At 39.1% G+C, this 20,886-nt stretch overlaps 1 protein-coding gene across 9 annotated transcripts in view; it reads right to left on the minus strand.

Moving 5' to 3' along the window:
- The window catches only part of FMN1 (formin 1), a 425,066-nt gene that overhangs the window by 243,734 nt on the left and 160,446 nt on the right, over positions 1-20,886 (minus strand). For all 9 annotated transcript variants that reach the window (XM_078448455.2, XM_078448453.2, XM_078448448.2 and 6 more), the window contains one exon: positions 1,185-1,246. In XM_078448455.2, the coding sequence (XP_078304581.2) occupies positions 1,185-1,246 (62 nt within the window). The remainder of the gene's footprint in view (positions 1-1,184; positions 1,247-20,886) is intronic.

Here is a 20,886-nt window from a genome sequence, read left to right on the forward strand (position 1 = left end):
AGTCACTTCTGTGCCTACCCTCTTTAGCAATCTGTTTCTTAAATTAATCCCCATTTCACTTCTTCTGAGACAGCTGAGAATCTTTTGCACACCAGAACAAAGAAGAAGAAAGAGAGGTCTCTGTAGAGCACTTTGCAACAAAGGAGCTAAGGGCCTCCATTTCCCCCTAGGAGACAGAGGTACTTTTCCATTTTTTTGTTTGTTTCTTTCTTTCTTTGTGAAATGGATTCATCTCCTCTTCCAAACTACTTAAAACGAGCTGACTTTATACACCATCTGACCTATTTAATAATGTTTTTTTTTGCTGTTTGCAATGGCTTTACATATAATCCAACACACAGCCTCAGTTATTTTAAAAAGCACATTATCACTTATTGGAAAGAAGAATATTTGATCCACAAATTCATTAAATTGGCGAGTAATGAGCACTGAATAAACACCAAGTTTTATTTAAATTTTGCTATTGTTCTCTAAGGTACGGGTCAACCCAGCCATCAGTAAACTAGAATCAGTGCCTGATTCAATATTTAGTTATTTGATTAAAACTCTACCACTTCCTGTTATAGGCACCGCAAGCAAGGACCAAACATAAGGAAATGACAATTACATAGTGGGAGGAAGTAAATCCCTCAGTCTTTCTGGGCTCCACAAAGTAGGATCAAGTCAGCACTTTCCAAGCCCTCCTTGGGGATAGAAAATGGATGACTCAACACACCCTGTATCCTACTAGGGTCACTTCCCTAAGTGCCTTGATCTGCATGACATCGTATTGCAGGGATGTCCTGAGATGGACGGATACAAATACATGAATGGGAGTAAGCCAAACAAGAGTCTTGAGTGTGCCTAGGAAAAAATATGTTTTTAAAGACCTCTTATGAACAGTAAAAGTCCAAATACTCTATCTTGTTTCTTGTTTTACAAATACAACCAATATTTTCTCCAAGTATAACATTTTTCCCAATCAAACACACTTGTGGCATTTCTTAAAAATGGGAATTCAATTATATTAAAAATGGAGTTCAAGTCTTCCCTCCCCAGGATAAACGCAGTGCCCATTGTCAGGTGCCAGCTGTAGATGCTGTCTAGGTAAATAAGGCAACAAAAAGGGGAATATTTACTTCAGTACACGAGAAAACTAAGTATCAGTCTCACATAACCAGTTCAGTAGAATCAAAGAGATATACCTGTAGGTTTTCAATTTCTTCTTTGTGTTCCCTCTTCAAGTGTAAAATAGCAGCTTGGTATTCTGTAAGATCACAAAAGAAGCCAATTACAAAGAAGCACACAATTATGCACAAAATTCAAGTGAGCATCTCCAAGACTCCAGAGTCCCTCCTGCAAGTAAACTGAGTAAATAAATGCCACAGTTTGACATTAACCTGATGAGAGATGTTGAAAATTGGGGCAAGATAAGACAAGTAGCTCAGGAGAGAAAGGAAATTTCCTTCCATGTGGCAAACCTTGAATTACGAGAAGCCCCAAATGAAGCAGAAAGGATAGGGTTAAAAAAAAAAAAAAAAAAAAAAAAAAAAGCATGAAGCATGTTCCAGATAAAGACTGGATTAGGTGCTTGTCTTTAAGGAGGAGTTGGAAGTTAAGGCAGTACATAGAACAAATACAGACGTGTTAAGAGCAGACACACAGGAAATAAAACTTTCTATGTGAGATCAGAGAACTCTATTTTTAACTGTTTAAAAAAAATCTCCATTTCAATGCTAGGCTAAGCAAGCACCCAGGGCTGATTTTAATCTTTAGATCACTTTGGAAAGTCATGACCATTTGTCATTTGGATGAGAAAATCTAGGGTGAGTTGAGGTTGAAAGGAAGACAAAAATAAATTTCTGGTCCAATTTTAGCCTGAGTCTAATAATGTTTATTCCAACAAGAAATCCCAAGTGTACACAGAACTCCAGCCAACGACTAAAACTACCATCCCGTTGGCTAAACATGAAGCAGCTCGGACAGCTTTATTTCCAGGAGAATGACTACGAATGTGGGGTCACAGAGTTATACAGACTGTAGAGGACCACAAAGCAAATGCTATGAGGAAATATTTTCATGGGATAAGTTGTTTTCTTAACAATGTCTTTGGAGTTGTGAGTGTAAGTACTAAAGAAGCAGTCAGAAGTCATTAAAAATATATGGAAAAAAAAAGCAGTGGACTTTTCTTTTCTTCAAGTGGATTTCAGAAATCAGGCATGAAAACTTAGGTGTGAATTCAAAAATGGATGAGAGAAATCTCTGGTAAAGCCACAACAGGAGAGGAGTGTTGCTGTTACTATAAATGGCCACCCCAATGCTCTTATGGGATATGTGTTACACTGAGCTGTGACTCCATCAGCAAGTTCTGGGAATTTTACATCAAAGCCATCCCTTGAATCAAACCACTTTGCACCATCCCCACACTCACCAGCTACCAGTATCCACCACAATCTTTCCCCTGGACCTCTGCAATACCCTGAAAAAGGTTGCCTGCTCTCACTACCACCACCTTACCCCATTCTCCTCACAGCAGCCTGAATGATCTAGTAAAGGCATGAACCAGACCATGTCTCATCGCAGGCTTTCCAATGGGCTTAGAGTGAAATTCCAACTCCTTACTGTAGCCCATAATGCCCTTCATGACCTGGCTTCTATATACCTCCCCCTGTCTTTGCCAGGCACCCTGGCTTTCTTGCTATTCCTTGAACTTGTCCAGTTTTCTTCTACCTCAAAATCTTTACTAATATTGGAGACAATATAATAACCATATAAACCATATGGAACCAATATAAAAACCATAATAATGGATTCCATTTATTGAGCGCTCACTACGTATCAGGCATTATCTAAGAACTTCATACATATTGACTCATTTTTTCTCCCCCCAATAACCTTATGATGTAGGTATGTTATCCCCATAAATGATGAAGAAATTGATGCACAGAGAAGTTAAGCAGCTTTCTTGTTCAAGAAAGATGAGTAAGTTGCAGAGCTAAAAAACATACATAATTCAAGGATGAATGGATAAACAAATTATGGTTTATCTATAGAGTAGAATACTACTCAGCAGTAATAAGGAATTACTATTGATATATACATCAACATAAATCGATCTCAAAGACATTGTACAGAGTGACAAAGCCCCAGAAGGCTTATTATTGTTTAATTCCATTTATATGACATTCTGGAAAAGACAAAGCTATAGGGATAAAAACAGATCACAGCAGCAGTGGCCACAGGGTAGAGATGGGGGAGGGGGGTGGTATTTGACTACAAAGGGGCAGCACACAAAGGAATTCAGGGGGTGATTTAACTTTTCTCTATCCTGACTATCATGGTGGTTACATGAATCTGTGCCTAAGTTAAAACTCATGGAACTATGCACCAAAAAGAAAAAGTTAATTCTATGTTAATTAAAAAAAATCTGTATCAAATATTTTACTTTTAAATGTTTTCCCTAGGAGATTCAGCATAACACAAGAACACCTATTACTACTATTGTTTTTTTTTTTTTTTAAGTTTATTTGTTTATTTATTTTTGAGAGCAAGAGAGAGACAGAGGGAGACAGAGAATCTCATGCAGGTTCTGTGCTGCCAGGTTTGAATTCATGAACTGTGAGATCATGACCTGAGCTAAAATCAAGAATTGGATGCTTAACTGAGCCACCCAGGTGCCTCTGTTACTATTATTTTATTCGTTATTTTCCTAAGGGTATTAGCAGATTCAGGACAAGAAAAAAGAAAATATGCATACACACACGCATGCGCATGCACACACGTTTATATATAAAAAGGAAAAAATAAAACTATTATTTACTATGATCATGTATTTAGAAAAATCTGAATGGTTGCCTGCAGATAACATATTGGAATTAATACAGGAGTTTAGTAAAGTTGCTGGATATAAAATCAGCATACAAAAATCCTGATACCATCAACAGTTTCAAAAAGAAAACATTCACAGTACTCCTAAAAATACCAAGTACTTAGAAAAACCTAATATGTAAGGCCTCATGAGAAAATAGAAACACCATGTTGAAATGTATTACCAAGAAATACAGAGTGAGCAAGCCATGTTTTTGATAAGACTCAATATTGTAAAGATGTTGATTCAGTACAATCCTGTTAAACATTTCTAGGGGTTTTGGGTTTTTAACTTAAGGAGTTAATTCTAAAATTTATATTGAAACACAGATGTGCAAAAAGGCAGTAAGAGCCAAGAAACTTGAAAATATAAAGACAGCTTGCCTTACAATCTAATAGGAAATATTTTAAATTATCACAACATAATTAAAGTAGAATAAAGGGCCCCAAAAGACACCATGAATTCATGGTCACTTGATAGGACAGAAATATCATGGAAGATCTTTGTTTACACTAAGAGTTTTTTGGTTTTTGTTTTGTTTTTTTAATAATTATTGGTTGGAAAACATGGATAGACATATGGAAAACCAAAAACTGGATCCCAACTTTATACTAGGTAATGACCTATTTTAAGTTGATTAAAAGCTAAATTGTAAAAAGAAAAATTACAAATGTTTAATGAGACAATATAGCATAATAGTTTTATAATTAGGTTAGGAAAAATGTTAAGATTCAAAAAGCATTAAATATAAAGGAAAGAAAACTGATAAGATGGACTACATTAAAATTAAGAACTTCTTTTCATCAAAATACAGCAAAAAGGGAGGGAAAAGACACTTGAAACAAATAATCAAAGATATAGTGTGTGGGGAGCGTGGGGGTGTGTGGGTGCGTGTATCCTACACAACTATAGAAAATGAAAACTGGACAAAAAATGTCAATAGGCACTCTATAAAGACAACACACAAGTAACTATATATTATAAAGTGCTCATTTTCATTAGTAATCAGGAATAGTCAAAGTCTGACAAAACTGAGTGTTGGTGGAGGTGTGGAACAATGGAATGTTCACACAATTTGAAGGAGTGCACACTGGTATGATCATTACAAAAAATAGTTGGCATTTTCTAATAAAATTGAAGCTACTCATACCTTCCTACCCAACAATCCTTATCCTGGCTACGCATAAATGAAAAAAACTATAAAAGGAAAACAAATAATAGTAACACAAGTCAGGATAATGGTGGGATCCTGGAAAAGAGGAACTGAGTGGGGGTATGAATGAGCAAGGTGGCATCACATGAGTGTTCAATGGAAAATTATTCTTTAACCTCTATGTTTTTTTGTATCATTTTTTTATGTACACCTAACATTACAATGTAAGAAAAAAAGAGTACTACTAATAATAATAATACTAATAATAACAATAAAATCAATCCCAAGCCTCTACAAAGCACACAAAGGAATTTTAGCTAAACCAACCTTCTTGCAAAACCAATGCCCCTTGGAAATAACATCTACATTCTAAATAGAAACTACACAGAATATATTTTGAAATGATTCATTTTGTGTAAATTGTACCTGTAAGGGTGTGACAGATATAGTTGTGACTAATTTACAGATGGGTGAAGGAGACCATTGCAAAGCTAACACCCAGTAAACCATGATTCATCTCTTCTTTAAATATTTTTGCCAATGGTCCCAGTGTTACAAATGGCAAAGAACACCTCCCCATCACTGACAAGGATGCTAAAATAGGATCTCTGGGCAAGATATAGAAGGAAGAAGATAACGTCTCACTGGTGGAAGGCTTGAGTCAAGAGTTCACAAGAGAATGCTAAGAGAATATAAAGGTTACAGAACAATGAGTCTAAGCTAGGTTGGTGGTTTTCAAATATGTCTTGTTAGTAGCAGACCCCTCCCTCCACATTTTTTGAGTTTACAAATACAAGAGTAGAGCTCCCGTCTCTTGCAGGTAAGGATGGTGGGGCAGAGGTCTCAAATCAAGACTTAAGGATGTTTTTGTTAAAAAGAGAATTTCACCTTTATTCTATAGCTCTGGGAATAGTGTGTGAAAAGGAGAAATTAAGATTTTGACTATCAGGGCTTGAAAAAAGCAGACCACTTTGAAGCTACATTAGCCCCAAAGGAAATTAACAAAAATTCAATTAATCTAGCCTAAAAAAAGAAGCTTTTGAGTAATACATGTAATGCATTCTTTTAAAAAAAATTATTTATTTTAAGAAAATAATACATTATATGAAAAGACAGAAATAGGCAAAAGGATCCTGACTGGCAGGACTCAACATTTGGGGAAAAATATATAAGAATTTCCCTCCATAGGGGAGCCTGGGTGGCTTAGTTGGTTTAGCTCAGGTCATGATATCACAGTTCGTGATTTTGAGCCCCACATTGGGCTCTGTGCTGACAGCTCAGAGCCTGGAACCTGCTTTGGATTCTGTGTCTCCCCCTCTCTTTGCCACTCCCCTGCTTATATGCTTGCGCTCTCTCTCTCTCTCTCTTGCTTGCTCTCACTCTCTCTCTCTCAAAAATAAAATAAACATTAAAAAATTTCCCTCCATAAAAATAAATACTTTCTAGTCTAGATCCATACTTAATTAGTATGGATCCCTTTTGTAGCACAAACCTTTTTTTTTTTTTTTTTTTTAATCAGCTCACAACAAAACAGCCTTTCTGCCAGGTATCATTAGAATGCTGCGCCTTCCATTTGACCAATAACAGAACTAAAGATGATCTCGCTAACAGGGGAGGCATTAGTCAACAGCGCTACAGTTCATACTGATGAGTTTCTTTCTCTTAATTATATACGGATACAGTTAACAGAATGCTATTTCTTAGGAAGTGTTCTAAGCACTCTACACAGATTAATGTATTTTACCTTCATATCACACTTACAAGGCAGATTCTGCCATATCAAGACCCGTTTTGCAGAAACTGAGGTACAAAGGTTGACCTTTTCCCAAAATGCACGCTTGTTAAGTGCCAACAAGTTCATTCAGTCCCAAAGAGCCTGTGACATTTACCCTGCACAGTTTGTTGTTTATTTGCTGCTGTTGTTTTAATGGTTGGGTAAGCTTCAAGAGTAACCAAAACTCAAAGTTCCTAGGTAATTAAATTAAAGGTTGCTGGCTTCATCTGATCAGAAGAATCACTAGTAAACTCGATAAATCTTTAAAAGGGGCCTGAGATATTATTAATCCCAGGCAGGTTTGAAAAGCCTGGGGTTAACATGAACAGTGTGAGTTACAATGGCTAGTCCCATCAAGTGATGTGATTATGATTCATCTATTTTCTCTATGGGGACTTCCAGAACTGCAGTTGTCAGTTTATGATTATATCTGGTTTTCATTTATATTCTGTCATGCGTATCCAAGGCCCTTCCTACCTACCCACACACACACACACACACACACACACACACACACACACGCACGCACACTGGAAGAACTGGGTTATGGACAGAGTTGGGGAATTAGAGAATTCCTGATCTCCCTCATGGGAGAGAACCATGACTCTCTTCCTGTTCACGGATTCTAATTTACACTGCCTTTGCCTTTCAGTGGCTTTACCCACTGCATCACATTGCTACACGCAAGTTTAAGCACACACCTTCAATCTTAAAAGCAAAGGATTCTTCCTAAGAATTATACTTGGAGAATATTTAGTCAGTGTTTTCAAAGCTTTACATGCATACCCGTGAGGTCATTTCTTTTGGTAATAGACAGCTAGACTTTAACAGTTGAATATTTTAACATATTTTAGAAAAAAAATCAATGTAGCACATAAAACCCATGATTTCATGAATATTATTTTCGATATAAGATTAGGTTGATCAAAATTTAGTCCCTGGAACTAAACATCACCTGGAATTTCTTAGAAAGGTTAATTCTCAGGACCAACCCAGACTCAGTAAGAAATGCAGAGGATGTTTTAATAAGGCTCCTAAGTGATTGGGATGCATTCTAAAGTTTGAGAGCTACTGCTTTTGAAGTTGAAGTTACTTTTACTCACGCTAAAAGCCCCACACAACACAAAAAAGTTTAAATTTTTAAAATAGTAAGAATGGTATAAATGTACGCTCCAAATCATGGAGCTGGTACATCAAGGATGTCATTTGGGAAAACATAGTAATTACTGACAGATGAATACACATTCAAAGTTATCCACAAACAAATGGGGAAACTCTGCCCAACCATCTCTAACTGGTGCTGGTCATAGATGGCAAAAGCACAGACCATTTACATGAATATTTAAGAATAAAATCAAATTTGAGCTCTCATATTTAATGTGCTTATGAGGGCAAAGTGTACTGCCTCGTCTTGGTACACAGTAGGTCCTCTAGATTTGTTTCCTCTCCAGGTACCTATAAACCATTTAGTAATTATGCAGTTGGGGAAAGGGATAGCTGCCTTGGTATCCATAAAAAACAACAGAGGAAGATTCAAAGTCAGTTAAGTCCAGAGCAAAAGTTGGGTATAATCAAAGTCAACAGCTGCCAGCAGGTACATCACCTGAAATGTCAACACAACACTTCTTTATCAGTGGGCTTTGAACAATCACAGCGTAAGCATATAATAAGGAGCCCAACTATATTTTTTGATGTTGGACTGCTGATACTAACTCTCCCTATCCCCCTCTTCCCCACATCTGGACAGTCTAAATACAAACTCTTTGACACTAAGTAAATTAGAACCACACAAACCACTGCCCACAAGTGGGAATCCTCAGCCCAACCCTATCCCCTTAAACACTGTGAAACCCCAAGCCAGTCTCCTTCTTTTCCTCTCTCAAGGCATTTTCCAGCCAACTTCAGAGGCCTGCCTTGCTCTCCCCCAGAAGTCTCATTATTTTAGTCAATAAAGTTTTTCATGCCCTCTTTTGTGCATGGTGTATGTATGTGTAGAATCATCCGTCTTGAATGGATCTGAATCAAATTTTGCATAGACATCCATCCCACCTCTTCAAAAAGGATGAGGCCATGTAGAAATTATCCCAATAGTCAATGAATCTAGCTATTATATTGTTCTATATATGTATAAAAAGGAGTTTCCATTATCAGAAAAATACATGATTGGACAATAGCTGGGAGAAATCTCATGAGTTTGGGAATTGTAACTTTCAATAGCTCTCCTTGGTTAAGAGCATTTAGGATTTTCTCCCGCAAATACATAAAAACGGCAGTATGAAAAGATGGGAAAAATAACCCAACTCTCCAAGCCCACCAGCTTCTCACTAAGCCTGGTAGCTTAGTTCGTGCGCTTCAGTATCTCCACAAGTCAGGCACTGAACTAGGCAGTGGGTACAAGAAAATGAACAGTGCACATCCAGGTGCACCTCTCTGAAATGTCTTAGAAGCTTGCTTTCCACTTACACTTAAGTATTAACACAGTGAGCTTTTGTTCTTTTAAATGATTGATTTCATTCATTTATTTTACATGTAGGCGTCAAAGGTTGGGACACCGCTCAGCAAATATTCATCCACTTGCACCTCCATTTTCTGCTCAGGCTCAGTTGAACCACAGATGATCTTTACATCCATGCGAATACATTACTAAAGTTGTTACTAAAAACTACTAGAGTTTAGCATGATTTGTTATACAGCATTATGGCAGTAATAGCTGATAAATATGCTAATTTTCCAGCCAAATTTACTATGTGGAGACTCATACTGTTGTAGAGACTGGGGCGGAGTCTCACTAACCAATTGAGACAGAAAGGGGGTTAGGGAAGAGGAAAATGAGGTAGGGAGCAATCAAGGTATGTATATTCTTTAATACTCCACAATTGAGCTGTTATGCCCTGAGGTGATGGTGTAAAATAGGTACAAAGGTCAGCAAATTCACGGCTACTCTGTGAACTGAATTTACCCAGATGCCCAAGGTAACAGCTCACCATGGGGACAATATCTACTAAATCAAATTCTGGCTCCAAGTGCTTGGATAACTTGCCTTTTCACTTGATCTTCTGTTACCTTTATTTTCCATTCTGCTAAAGGGGAGATGCTAAGCAGTTTAGAACTCCAGGAACATAAGTTCCCTAAGACTTGTATTTCCCTTTGTATCTATGTTCTGTTGAAAGCCAAGAAACAAATCTACAGAAGCACATACTTGTCAGAATAAAATTTAGGCCACAGCTGAAAGTACCTGATGACTGCCAGTAGGTGGCAGTCACCATACTTCATATTTAAACTTGACACTTGGCTACCAGGGGCATAGTAACATCTGAAAGGTTCCATAGAGGTGGGCAGGTAGGGAGGGAGGAGGGTGGACCAGAGATGTGAAATAAATGCTTTTCTTTACTACGAAAGATGGGCTCGTGTGACATACCTACATGAGAAAAATTGGAACAAATAAGGGTTATTTCCAACTACGTTTCCAAAAAGCTAAGTGACCCAACAGACTTCCAGTTGTTACAGGGTTCATATATTTTAATCCCTCGGAAACCTGCATAACAATGACATCTTTAATATAAAACAAGAGTTAGAAGTCACAGGCGAGAACCAAAACATAGTAACATCTTGGAGAAACAGAAGTGGAGCAGAACAGCCAAGTGGTGCTTTGGGCCTGAAGCTCTGGGCCTGCTGTGCCCCAGTTCCAGAGGCAGACAGGATGGCCTGGAGTTAGGTTTCTGCAGAGGAATGGGGGATGGAAGGAAAGCAGAGCCAGCCAGCCTTGCAGCTTAGAAAAAGGGGAGAGAGGTTCCCAGATGGTAGGTAAAGAGAAGACAGAAGGATTTGCTATCATCTGCTGTCTGCGGGTCTGAACTAGAGAATAGCGACAGGGATTAAGAGCAGACGCAAACCCTGCTGACCCCTGTCCCCAGCAAACAGATCTGCAACAGGCATCCATCTCCTCTCATCCACTTTAGACTGGGAACCCCAAAACACCACCGTAAGACCAGCTTCTGGTCTGGAGGCCTTGCAAAGACCAGGTGAGACAAATGCAAAATAGACAAGTGTAAAGGGGGAGAGAGGACTTTTCTTTCTTCTTTTTTTCCTTTTAAAGCAACCTATAGACCAGGAGCCTTCAAAACAAGGCTCTGGTACATGTGAAGAAAGCTAAATGTCAACACGAGCAACAAAATCAAGTATGGAAACATGAAATCACACAACACAAATTTTAAGTATTAAACATGTTCAAAATATTTTTGCCATGTTTAGAATCCTCACCAAGATAAACAACCATTGTAAACGATGATAGTACCAGCACACTATGAAAAATTATATAAGAAGTAATAGGTAACTAAAGAATTTATAAGTATTTACATATATATGTGTGCATATATGTGTGCATGTGTATTTTAAGTGTGTATATTATAAGTATTTACATATGTGTGTGTGGTATACTCATTGAAATTATATGTTTAAGAACTGGATAAACTGGCACAAAGAAATAATTTGTGAATAAAAGATAACACTGAATAACTAAAACAGCAGCATAAAACAAGAAAAGGATAATAAAAAAGCCATAATTAAGGAACTTTGTACAAAAACAACAAAATAGACCATATAAATAGGACATAAAGTCTCTAAATAGAGCCACTTACATATGGAAACTGAATGTGTGATTGGAGGGTACAATGAAACTTATGGGGAAAGGATACATTATTTCTAAAACCAAATGTAGTAAGTATTCATACTTCAAACCATACACAAGAGTCAGTTCCAATGGATTAAAAATCTAAATGTGAAAAGCCTAAGAGAAAAGCATAAAGGAAAATTGGGGTTCAGAAAATTTTATTTTTTTTAATGTTTACTTATTTTTGAAAGAGAGACAAAGTGTGAGCAGGGCAGGAGCAGAGAAAGAGAGGGAAACACAATCTGAAGCAGGCTCCAGGCTCTGAGCTGTCAGCATCGAGCCCGATGCAGGGCTTGAACCCACCAACCACAAGACCATGACCTGAGCTTAAGTCCATGCTAAACTGACCGAGCCACCCAGGCACCCCCAGAAAAATGTTTTAAAGAACAAAACATTTTTTAAAACTTCAGTTTCATCAAAATTACCAAAATGGTAGGGGCACCTAGGTAGCTCAGTCGGTTGGGCATCCGACTTCAGCTCAGGTCATGATCTCGCTGTTAGTTCAAGCCCTGCGTCGGGCTCTGTGCTGACAGCTCAGAGCCTGGAGCCTGCTTCAGATTCTGTGTCTCCCTCTCTCTCTGCTTCTCCCTACTCACACTCTCTGTCTCTCTCTCAAAAATAAAAAAACATTAAAAACATTTTGTTAGTTAACAAAAATGATGGATGTTGAAAGAAGTCACTAGAAAGTGATCAACTGTACACAGAGAAAAGACATGTGCAAATCATATGACTGACAAAAGACTAACATCCAAGTACCAGAAAGAAATAAGAAGTCATAAAAAATAAGCAAATAGACAGTACATTCATGGAAGAGGAGCTCCAAATAACTAACAAACATATAAAAGGCCAAACTCACTTGTCTTCAAGACAGTACAAATTAAAACTACAGTGGGGTACTATGGCACACCCATCAGATTCAGAATCATTAAAAAAAAAAAGTCTGCTAATACTAACTGCTGGTAAGAAAGAAGAATGAGAATTCCACACACTGTTGATGAGAGTATTAATTGTTACAGTTGCTTTAAATAGATCATTTTGTCAATATTAAATTTAAAGGTATACATAAATAAAACCAAAAATTCTACCTAAGGTTTATCCCTAGTGAAACATTGACATATGAACACAAATGTTAAAAAGAACATATACAAAAACATTGTTTCTAACTATGAAAAATGGGAATAAATTTAAATTTAAAAAATGTTTTTCTTAACATTTATTTTTAAGAGAGAGAGAGAGAGAGAGAGAGAGAGAGAGAGAGCATGCGCACACAAGTGGGAGGGGCAGAGAAAGGGAGACACAGAATCTGAAGTAGGCTCCAGGCTCTAAGCTGTCAGCACAGAGCCTGATGTGGGGCTTGAACTCATGAACCATGAGATCATGACCTGAGCCAAAGTCAGATGCTCAACTGAAAGAGCCACGCAGGTGCCCCTAAACTTAAATTTCTATCAGCAGTGCAGACAAGCAAATACTGAATGCTATATTCAAAGTGATACTATGCCAACATCAAAGTGAAAGAATAAGGAGCTATACATACTGACACAGATTCATCTAACAAATAATTCTGAGAGAAAAAGTCACTGAAAAATACACACAGTAAGATGCCATTTATACTTAAAAAAATTTTTTTAATGTTTATTTTTGAGAGAGACAGAGACAGAGTACAAAAGGAGGAGGGGCAGAGAGAGAGGGAGACACAGAATTCGAAGCAGACTCCAGGCTCTGAGCTGTCAGCACAGAGCCTGGTGTGGGGCTCGAACTCATGAACTGCGAGATCATGACCTGAGCCGAAGTCGGACGTTTAACCAACTGAGCCACCCAGGCGCCCCTGACTTTTAAAACACATAACCATTTTATATATTGTTTGGGATTTTATACCCAAGTATAAAGAAGTGCATGGGATTAATAAACAATTTCACCTAAGGGGGGTGGTAAAGAGCATACAGAAAGCTCCAAATGTACTTACAGAGTTTTATTTCTTAAGTTAGGTGGTGGGTATCATCATGAACTTAAATGAACTAACATGTTCCCTCCAAAATATTTAAAGCAAAGACTGACAAGTAAAATAAGAGATAAGTAATATCCCTCTATCATAAATTGATAAATCAAGCAGATAAAAACAGTAACTGATACAATTAACGACCTTGATTAATATATCCCAGAACCCAACAAATCAACAATATGCATCCTTTGCAGGCACGTATATTTTCAAAAACTGAGGATTCATATAGAAAATCTCCTTAAAAATTTCAAAGTAAGGCCATCATACAGACCATGTTCTCGTTCTATAATGCAATTAAAAACAAAAAGGATGGGGGCACCTGGGTGGCTCAATGGGTTGAGCGTCTGACTTCAGCTCAGGTCATGATCTCGCAGTTTGTGAGTTTGAGCCCCATGTCAGGCTCTATGCTGACAGCTCAGAGCCTGGAGCCTGCTTGGGATTCTGTATCTCCCTCTCTCTCTGCCCCTCCCCTGTTCATGCTCTGTCTCTGTCTCAAAAAACAAAACAAAACAAAACAACAACAAAAAACAAAAACAAAAAAGGATGCACCAAGAAAAAAAAAGAAAAAATTAGCAAAGCTAATTCAGTGATTTGTGAAAATAAACCATGCAACAATGCAGACTTTATTCAATGAACACAAGAATTATATGTCATCTGAAAATTTATCAATGACATCTACCTCAATATACCAAAGGAGAAAAACCGTATCTCAAAATCTCTACACGATATGGATGACACAGAAAAATACAATAATGAAGCTCAACACTCACTCTTGATTTTAGAAAGAAAAAATAACTGTCGAGTTAGAATAGAAGGGAATCAAATTCATGTTATCTCTCAAGAACTCTCAGCAAACTTCAAATGTAATGGTGCAACTTCAGGAAGCAAGATTAAGAATGCCCACTGTCACCATTATTTTCGTACATTATGCTAGAGGTCTTGGACAAGGCAGGGAGATAGGAGATGTAAGAATTAGGAAAAAAGAAACAAAACTGGTATTATTTACAATAATATAATTGTCAAAATTTATACATTGATACTGTTTTTTTCAGTTTATTTATTTTGAGAGAGGGAGGGAGGGAATCATAAGCAGGCTCCATGCTGTTCGCACAGAGCTGGACAACAGGGCTCGAACCCAGGAACTATGAGATCATGACCTGAATGGAAATTAAGAGTCACTTAACTGACTGATCCGCTCAGGCGCCCCTACACTGACAGCGTTTGTCCAGGTTTAGAAAACCCATGCTACACCTTGCCTAGGAACACACAGACATGCTGATTGTGAATGGCACCTACTGTAGTTCTGCAGTGTGGTGACTCCCACACAAATTCTGGGAAAGTGGCTATCTCTGGGGAGACAAACAGAGAAACTGGACTAAGGAGGATCATGAGAGGGGCCTCAACATTGTCTTTTCAAAGTCTGATTTTGGCAAAATGTTTAGATATAGATGGTAGACAAATACATACTTTTTGCTATTTTTCTGTTAGTTTCAAGTGATTCAGGATTTCTTGTATGAATGATCATAAACACCTCCAAAACTTCACAGATAGACTTTGTGCACATAAGATTAGGTTGAGCTTTATAGTCAGTGAGAAAAATTGCCCACCTCAAACAGAATGAATATACAAAGTACTAGCCAGAGGAAAAATACACACAGGCTCCTTGCCCCCACCCCACCCCCACCCCCACCTCTCTTCACGTGGCACGTGTAAGCATTAGTTGTCTTGATGGAAAACTTTACGAGAAGTTCCAGGCTCTTTACCTTGTGCCTTGCCTCAACTGACAGAGCCCTTTATTTCAGGCCAACAAAACGAACCTCAGGAGACGGAGGTGAAAGTCAGTCTCTGGAGAGGCAGGTGAAAGCTAGCCAGCTTCAGCTTGATTGAGAGTGGAATTTTCTAGTAAACCAGGCCAGACAAGTACCCAGGAGGCCAGGCCTCCTGCCCAGGTTTCTAAGGGAGACGGGACACTTGCAAGTCCTAAATGGTGGAAAAGTACTCCAATGCAACATACTACACCTGCCACAGGGCTTTTACTGCCGGGAGGTTTAAGGTCTTCACTCACATTGCTCCTACCATTCAGAATTTAATCATTGATTTTTTTGTGGCTCTTTTCAAGCCTCCATCTCTCAGTCCTAACGCCAGGGGTGGGAAAACCTATGAGACACAGAGGAAGACAGCAAAGTAAGAGTCTGGGTTGGAAAGCTGAGTGGCAGCTTCTCTGAAGGAGTGTGGTAAGAGACAAGGTCACATCAAGGAGGCCCAGCCCAGAAAAACTGGGTAATGCTCTGGCCCTCCATCCAGCCCACACCTCCATACAGTTGCCCGATTTGGAAAATAAAAGCGCAGGCTACTTGGTTAACTGTGAACTTCAGATAAATGAGAGATAATCTTTTAGTCTGGCTCATGTAATATTTAACTCTTATTTATATGAAGTAATTATCCATTGTTTATCTGAAGTTCACATTTAACTGGGTATCCCATATTTTAATCTGGCAATCCTACTTTAGGATCTCTAAGCGTTTGTAGTGGGAACTGTATTCAAAGGGCCGGGAATTTATAGAAATTGGGAGACCATGTATGTACACAGATGGAAACTGTCATGCCAGTCTTCTCACCAGCCGGAAACGCTGGTTCCAGACATCTCATATCTTTTGACATAATTTCTCACCAAAAGTTATGAGGAAGTCAATTACTGAGTTTTCAAAGTAAATAGAGCAAACACTAACATACTAAAATAGAGACAAGACACATACACACAAATACATCCATCACCCACTTTCCCTTCTTGTGGAGACTTCAGAATACCATTGACGGGAGCTTATGAAGAGAAGCTTACAGGGATTCACAGGCAAAATACAGTCACTACTCATGGGTTATTACACACTTTGGAAAATTAGTCATGCACAGCTGACCACCGCTGATCTTGCTACATGGTTACTGAAGTAAAAACAGGCAAAGATAAACTGGAGATACAACCAGCTCATTTGGGAATGCCAAAATTGTCCATCAGCCAACCAGTTTAATTTCCCCATAAAGCCTTATTCAGTGGTTGTCCGCCTTGGCTATGTAATAGAATCACCTCATATGTAGGCGGTTTAAAAACTACTTATGCACAGTTCCCAGCCCAGAGACAGTTTTAATTGGTATGAGATGCATGTTGGGCACTGGGATTAACAGCACTCCAAGCGATTCTGATATACAGCCAAGGTGGACAACCACGGCATTTGTGAGTTTATCCCTAAACAATGACGTCTGGCAAGGCTAGAAAGTGCCACATCGATCTCGACTGTAAAAAGCATCTTCTTCCATTGGCTGCTAACTCCAAGCTCTCCTCCAAGCTAATGAGGCCACAAAAGCTAATTCTGTACTGAGCCAAGAGCTACTACATAGGAACTAGGTTCTTCCTTGCTGTACTGCAGTTCCCCTGAAATTCTAGCATCCAGAAACAATGTGCGAATGTTGGGAACACATAGAAGGGATGGCAGATGGGAAAAAATAGACGTAAAAAAGGCAAGATCTTTTACGCAATCCCCCTTAACTGGTAAATCCCAATGTAACCTGCCAGATTATCATTTAGAAATGCACCATCTGGGCAGCATAAGAAGGTATCAGCTCATTTCATAGCAATGCTTAGCTCAGTCTGGCAGCAGAGTTCTCAGGGCTGCAAGGCCAACACGCCCCAACCCACTCTTCAGAGCAGCACCTGATTAGGGAACACATCTTTCTTCCCCGAAACCTGAGTCTGAGATTCAAGGCCAAGTCTCGATTGATTATTACAGGAAGCAGACACTCCTTGAGTTTTTCCTCTTCCTTACTGCTGGAATGATAGGTCAAACCACACGAAGAAATTTTCACAAATTTAAAAATAATAGAGAAAAAGCATAAATTGACCATCACAAAAGGGAACACACGGCTTCCTGGTTTTTATGACAAGTGAGAATGTTCATGTTTCACCTAAAGAAATAACACTGTCAGAAGTAATCTTTTTTTCTGCAAAGGAAAGCTAGTTTTAAGAGACAAACTTAAATCATAAAGTCACAGAATCTTCGAGGAAGAATCTCAGTCCTCCATCCCTCCAAGTACATGGCAAGAATCTAATATTCAAATAAAATGACTCATTTGCTATATAGCACGGAGCATTTCCATCAGCAGGTGAAAACACATTTAAGACTGGGGGGCAGGGTGGGGAGTCACATGGCTATTCAGCAGAAGACAGGTTTCCTGACTACCTCTATTATGTTCTCTACCATACTTTGAAGGCTTTTTATGGCTTTGAAATGAGGTCAAACGTTCACAGCAAAGGGAGAGGGAAACAACTAAAAGTTTTGGAGGAGGTAGCAAGTATTTGCTGCAGCACCTGCTGTGAACAGAAGGGCACAGACCAGGAACATGGATCAGAGCTAGGAGACAGCATGGAGGTCCTGTTTGCAATCAAAGACCATGGTCACAGTGGCAGAGCCTGGACAGTCAGTTGTATTATTTTCCCCAACAGCTTCTGGAGCCCAGATTGTGGTAGGAAGAAACAAATATTTGAATCTCCCCAGGGCTGGGGTTTTATCAGCTGGGTGCTACAAAAAGTGATAAAGAAATCAAGGACGTCACCAAGAATGTGACTGAAGAGACAGAATCTCAATGCCCTAAGAAGGAAGTAAAGACAGGAAAGGCTGATGGACACAAATAAAGATGTTTGGAGTCAAGCCCCTGGGGAAGAGAAGGCATCTGTGTTTTTGGAGAACTGAGGGGAAAACTGGAATGACAGAAGCGGTGGACAGAAATGGAGAGGTTATCATTCAATTTCAAAATTAAAGCTCTCCTGGATAAAAATAAGGTCGAGGATATAGAGTATAGCTGACTGAAGTGGAAAAGAATACCACTGGAAGGGAGTGAAGCCAGGATTTGAAATGGATTATCCACGTGGAGATACAACCAGCTATGGTCCACATGGTTATCTACATGGTCATTAAAGGAAAGTAGAGGGTATGACCTGGGAGGTCAAGAGAGGAGTATAACAAGTAAAGGTAGCCTTAAAAGTCACATAATACATCCCTGAAGCCACAAAGGACCAAAAGATCACATGACTCCCTATGAATTGATATTCTGACTTATCTAGATTTTTGTTTTACTTCTAAGATCTCCCACAGTACAAGGATAAGGAGCTTGCAGTAAAAAATATCCTCATGGGTTTAGTGGGATCTTTAGGATCTGGTTGTGATTATAAAACCAAATAAATGATAACACTTATGTAGCATTTCCTATTACCAAGCCATGTTTAATGCTTTTCTAATACATATTTCCTCAAATACAAGACACCCATTGGGGCGCCTGGGTGGCTCAGTCGGTTAAGCGGCCGACTTCGGCTCAGGTCATGATCTCACGGTCCGTGAGTTCGAGCCCCGCGTCGGGCTCTGTGCTGACGACTCAGAGCCTGGAGCCTGTTTCAGATTCTGTGTCTCCCTCTCTCTGACCCTCCCCCGTTCATGCTCTGTCTCTCTCTGTCTCAAAAATAAATAAACATTAAAAAAAATAAAAAAAAAAAAAAGACACCCATTGGTTCTAAGATTCATTGGTATTCATGTACCAGTAAGAAAGAAGAAAATGCTACCAATAATTATAAAATGTCATCAATTGTAAAACACACCATAATTTCAGAACTGGAAAATGTGTATCACATGTTAAGTGAAATAGATTTGTAAGTCATTTAATCCTCATAAAAGTTTCATGTGGGAGGTACTTTTATTATTGTCCCCAAAGGTAAAGCAAGAAACAGATTAAGTACTCGCCCACTTTTGCATAGGTAATAAGGAATACAACCGGGATTTGCAACCAGAAAGCCTGCTTATAAATTCCACCCTTAATGCCACACTAGCTCAGTATTCATGGAAAAGGACAAAAAAACATCATGGTACACCAACCTAAGCTTTCTGCCATCACCACCAGAAGGAGCCAGCATTATGTAGTATCTGCCGCTATTGAGCCTGAGGACATGGACTTCCTCAGGATTCACATTCCACAAAGCAGATCTGACTCAGACACGGTCCTCTCCGGGAGACCCACACCAATTAGTGGTTTCCTGAAATCCATCGCTCATGGCACCAACTCATCAGCACCAACTCATCCCCACACGTCCACAGGTTTTTTCCATGGGGCCATCACTGTATCCATTCATCATTAGCAACATTTACTCCTTCCCCCTTCCAATTGTCGTCATGTGCTTCATTTCATGAAGGCGACTCCTGGAGCCACATTCACAGTTGCTCCTTATAGAGAAGCGACAGCTGCACAAGCATCCAGATTGCATCCAGCCATCCGGCCTCTGCCTGGTCCATCCCCTTTGGCTCTCACAGCCAGTAAGCTGGAAGTCAAGCTCACGAATCCATGCATTCCCTTTACAGCTCACTGCCCCAGTAACTGTGGGAATAGATGTCATAGAAACACAAAGTCAGAGTCACTGTTTCCGTGTCTTACAAACTTGTCAACAAGTGTTCAACCTTGCTGGCAATCCAAGAAATATTAACAAAGCTTAAGATACTATTTTTGTCCATTTGAAAAACACTTTTAAATCATGAAACGCTTTTAAATCATCAAAATGTTGTCTGAAAAGCAATAGGATCATAAAATATTGAACTCATCATTGCCAATAAAAAATTACTGCTGCTAGAACTTTGTTAGTATCCACATTTATTGACTACCCTCTATGAACCAGGCAATGTGGTAAATAAACATTTTATCTTTGTCTACTTGGAGGTAGAGAGTGCAGTAATTCATTTTGTAGCACACAGAGGGTCCCTGGTTAAGAAAGAGAAATGCGTAGTACCTTTTGGAAGGTCAGTTTGGCAATAGGTATCACGGTGACTGAGAGAACAGACTCTAGACCCAGAAGGCCTGGTTCAAATCCTAGTTCTACCACTCACAAGCAGTGGGACCTGGGTCAAGTTATTTCACGGTCTGTGTCTTTGTTTCCTCATTCACAAAAGGAGAGAATGAGGATTCCTGCTTGACAAGGTTGTCATGAAGATAACATTCATACAGTGCTTACAACAGTGCCTGGCACACAGGTATGGATCTTAAGCCGTTATTAAAATTATCATTTCGGGGCGCCTGGGTGGCTCAGTCGGTTAAGGGTCCGACTTCAGCTCAGGTCACGATCTCGCAGTCCGTGAGTTTGAGCCCTGCGTCGGGCTCTGGGCTGATGGCTCAGAGCCTGGAGCCTGCTTCAGATTCTGTGTTTCCCTCTCTCTCTGCCCCTCCCCCGTTCATGCTGTGTCTCTCTCTGTCTCAAAAATAAATAAATGTTAAAAAAAAATTTTTTTTAATTATCATTTCATCTTTACTCTTAACTGCTAACTTTGCTTCCTGCTTCACAAAGCTGAAGCCCCTACAAGAACTTCCACATCCTCCCACCAAGCACCATTGATACCCACATTCTCTGCCCTTGTATCTA

Source organism: Panthera onca, chromosome B3 (genome assembly GCF_046562875.1).
Source record: "Panthera onca isolate mPanOnc1 chromosome B3, mPanOnc1 haplotype 2, whole genome shotgun sequence".
In the NCBI taxonomy this organism is placed as follows: domain Eukaryota; kingdom Metazoa; phylum Chordata; class Mammalia; order Carnivora; family Felidae; genus Panthera; species Panthera onca.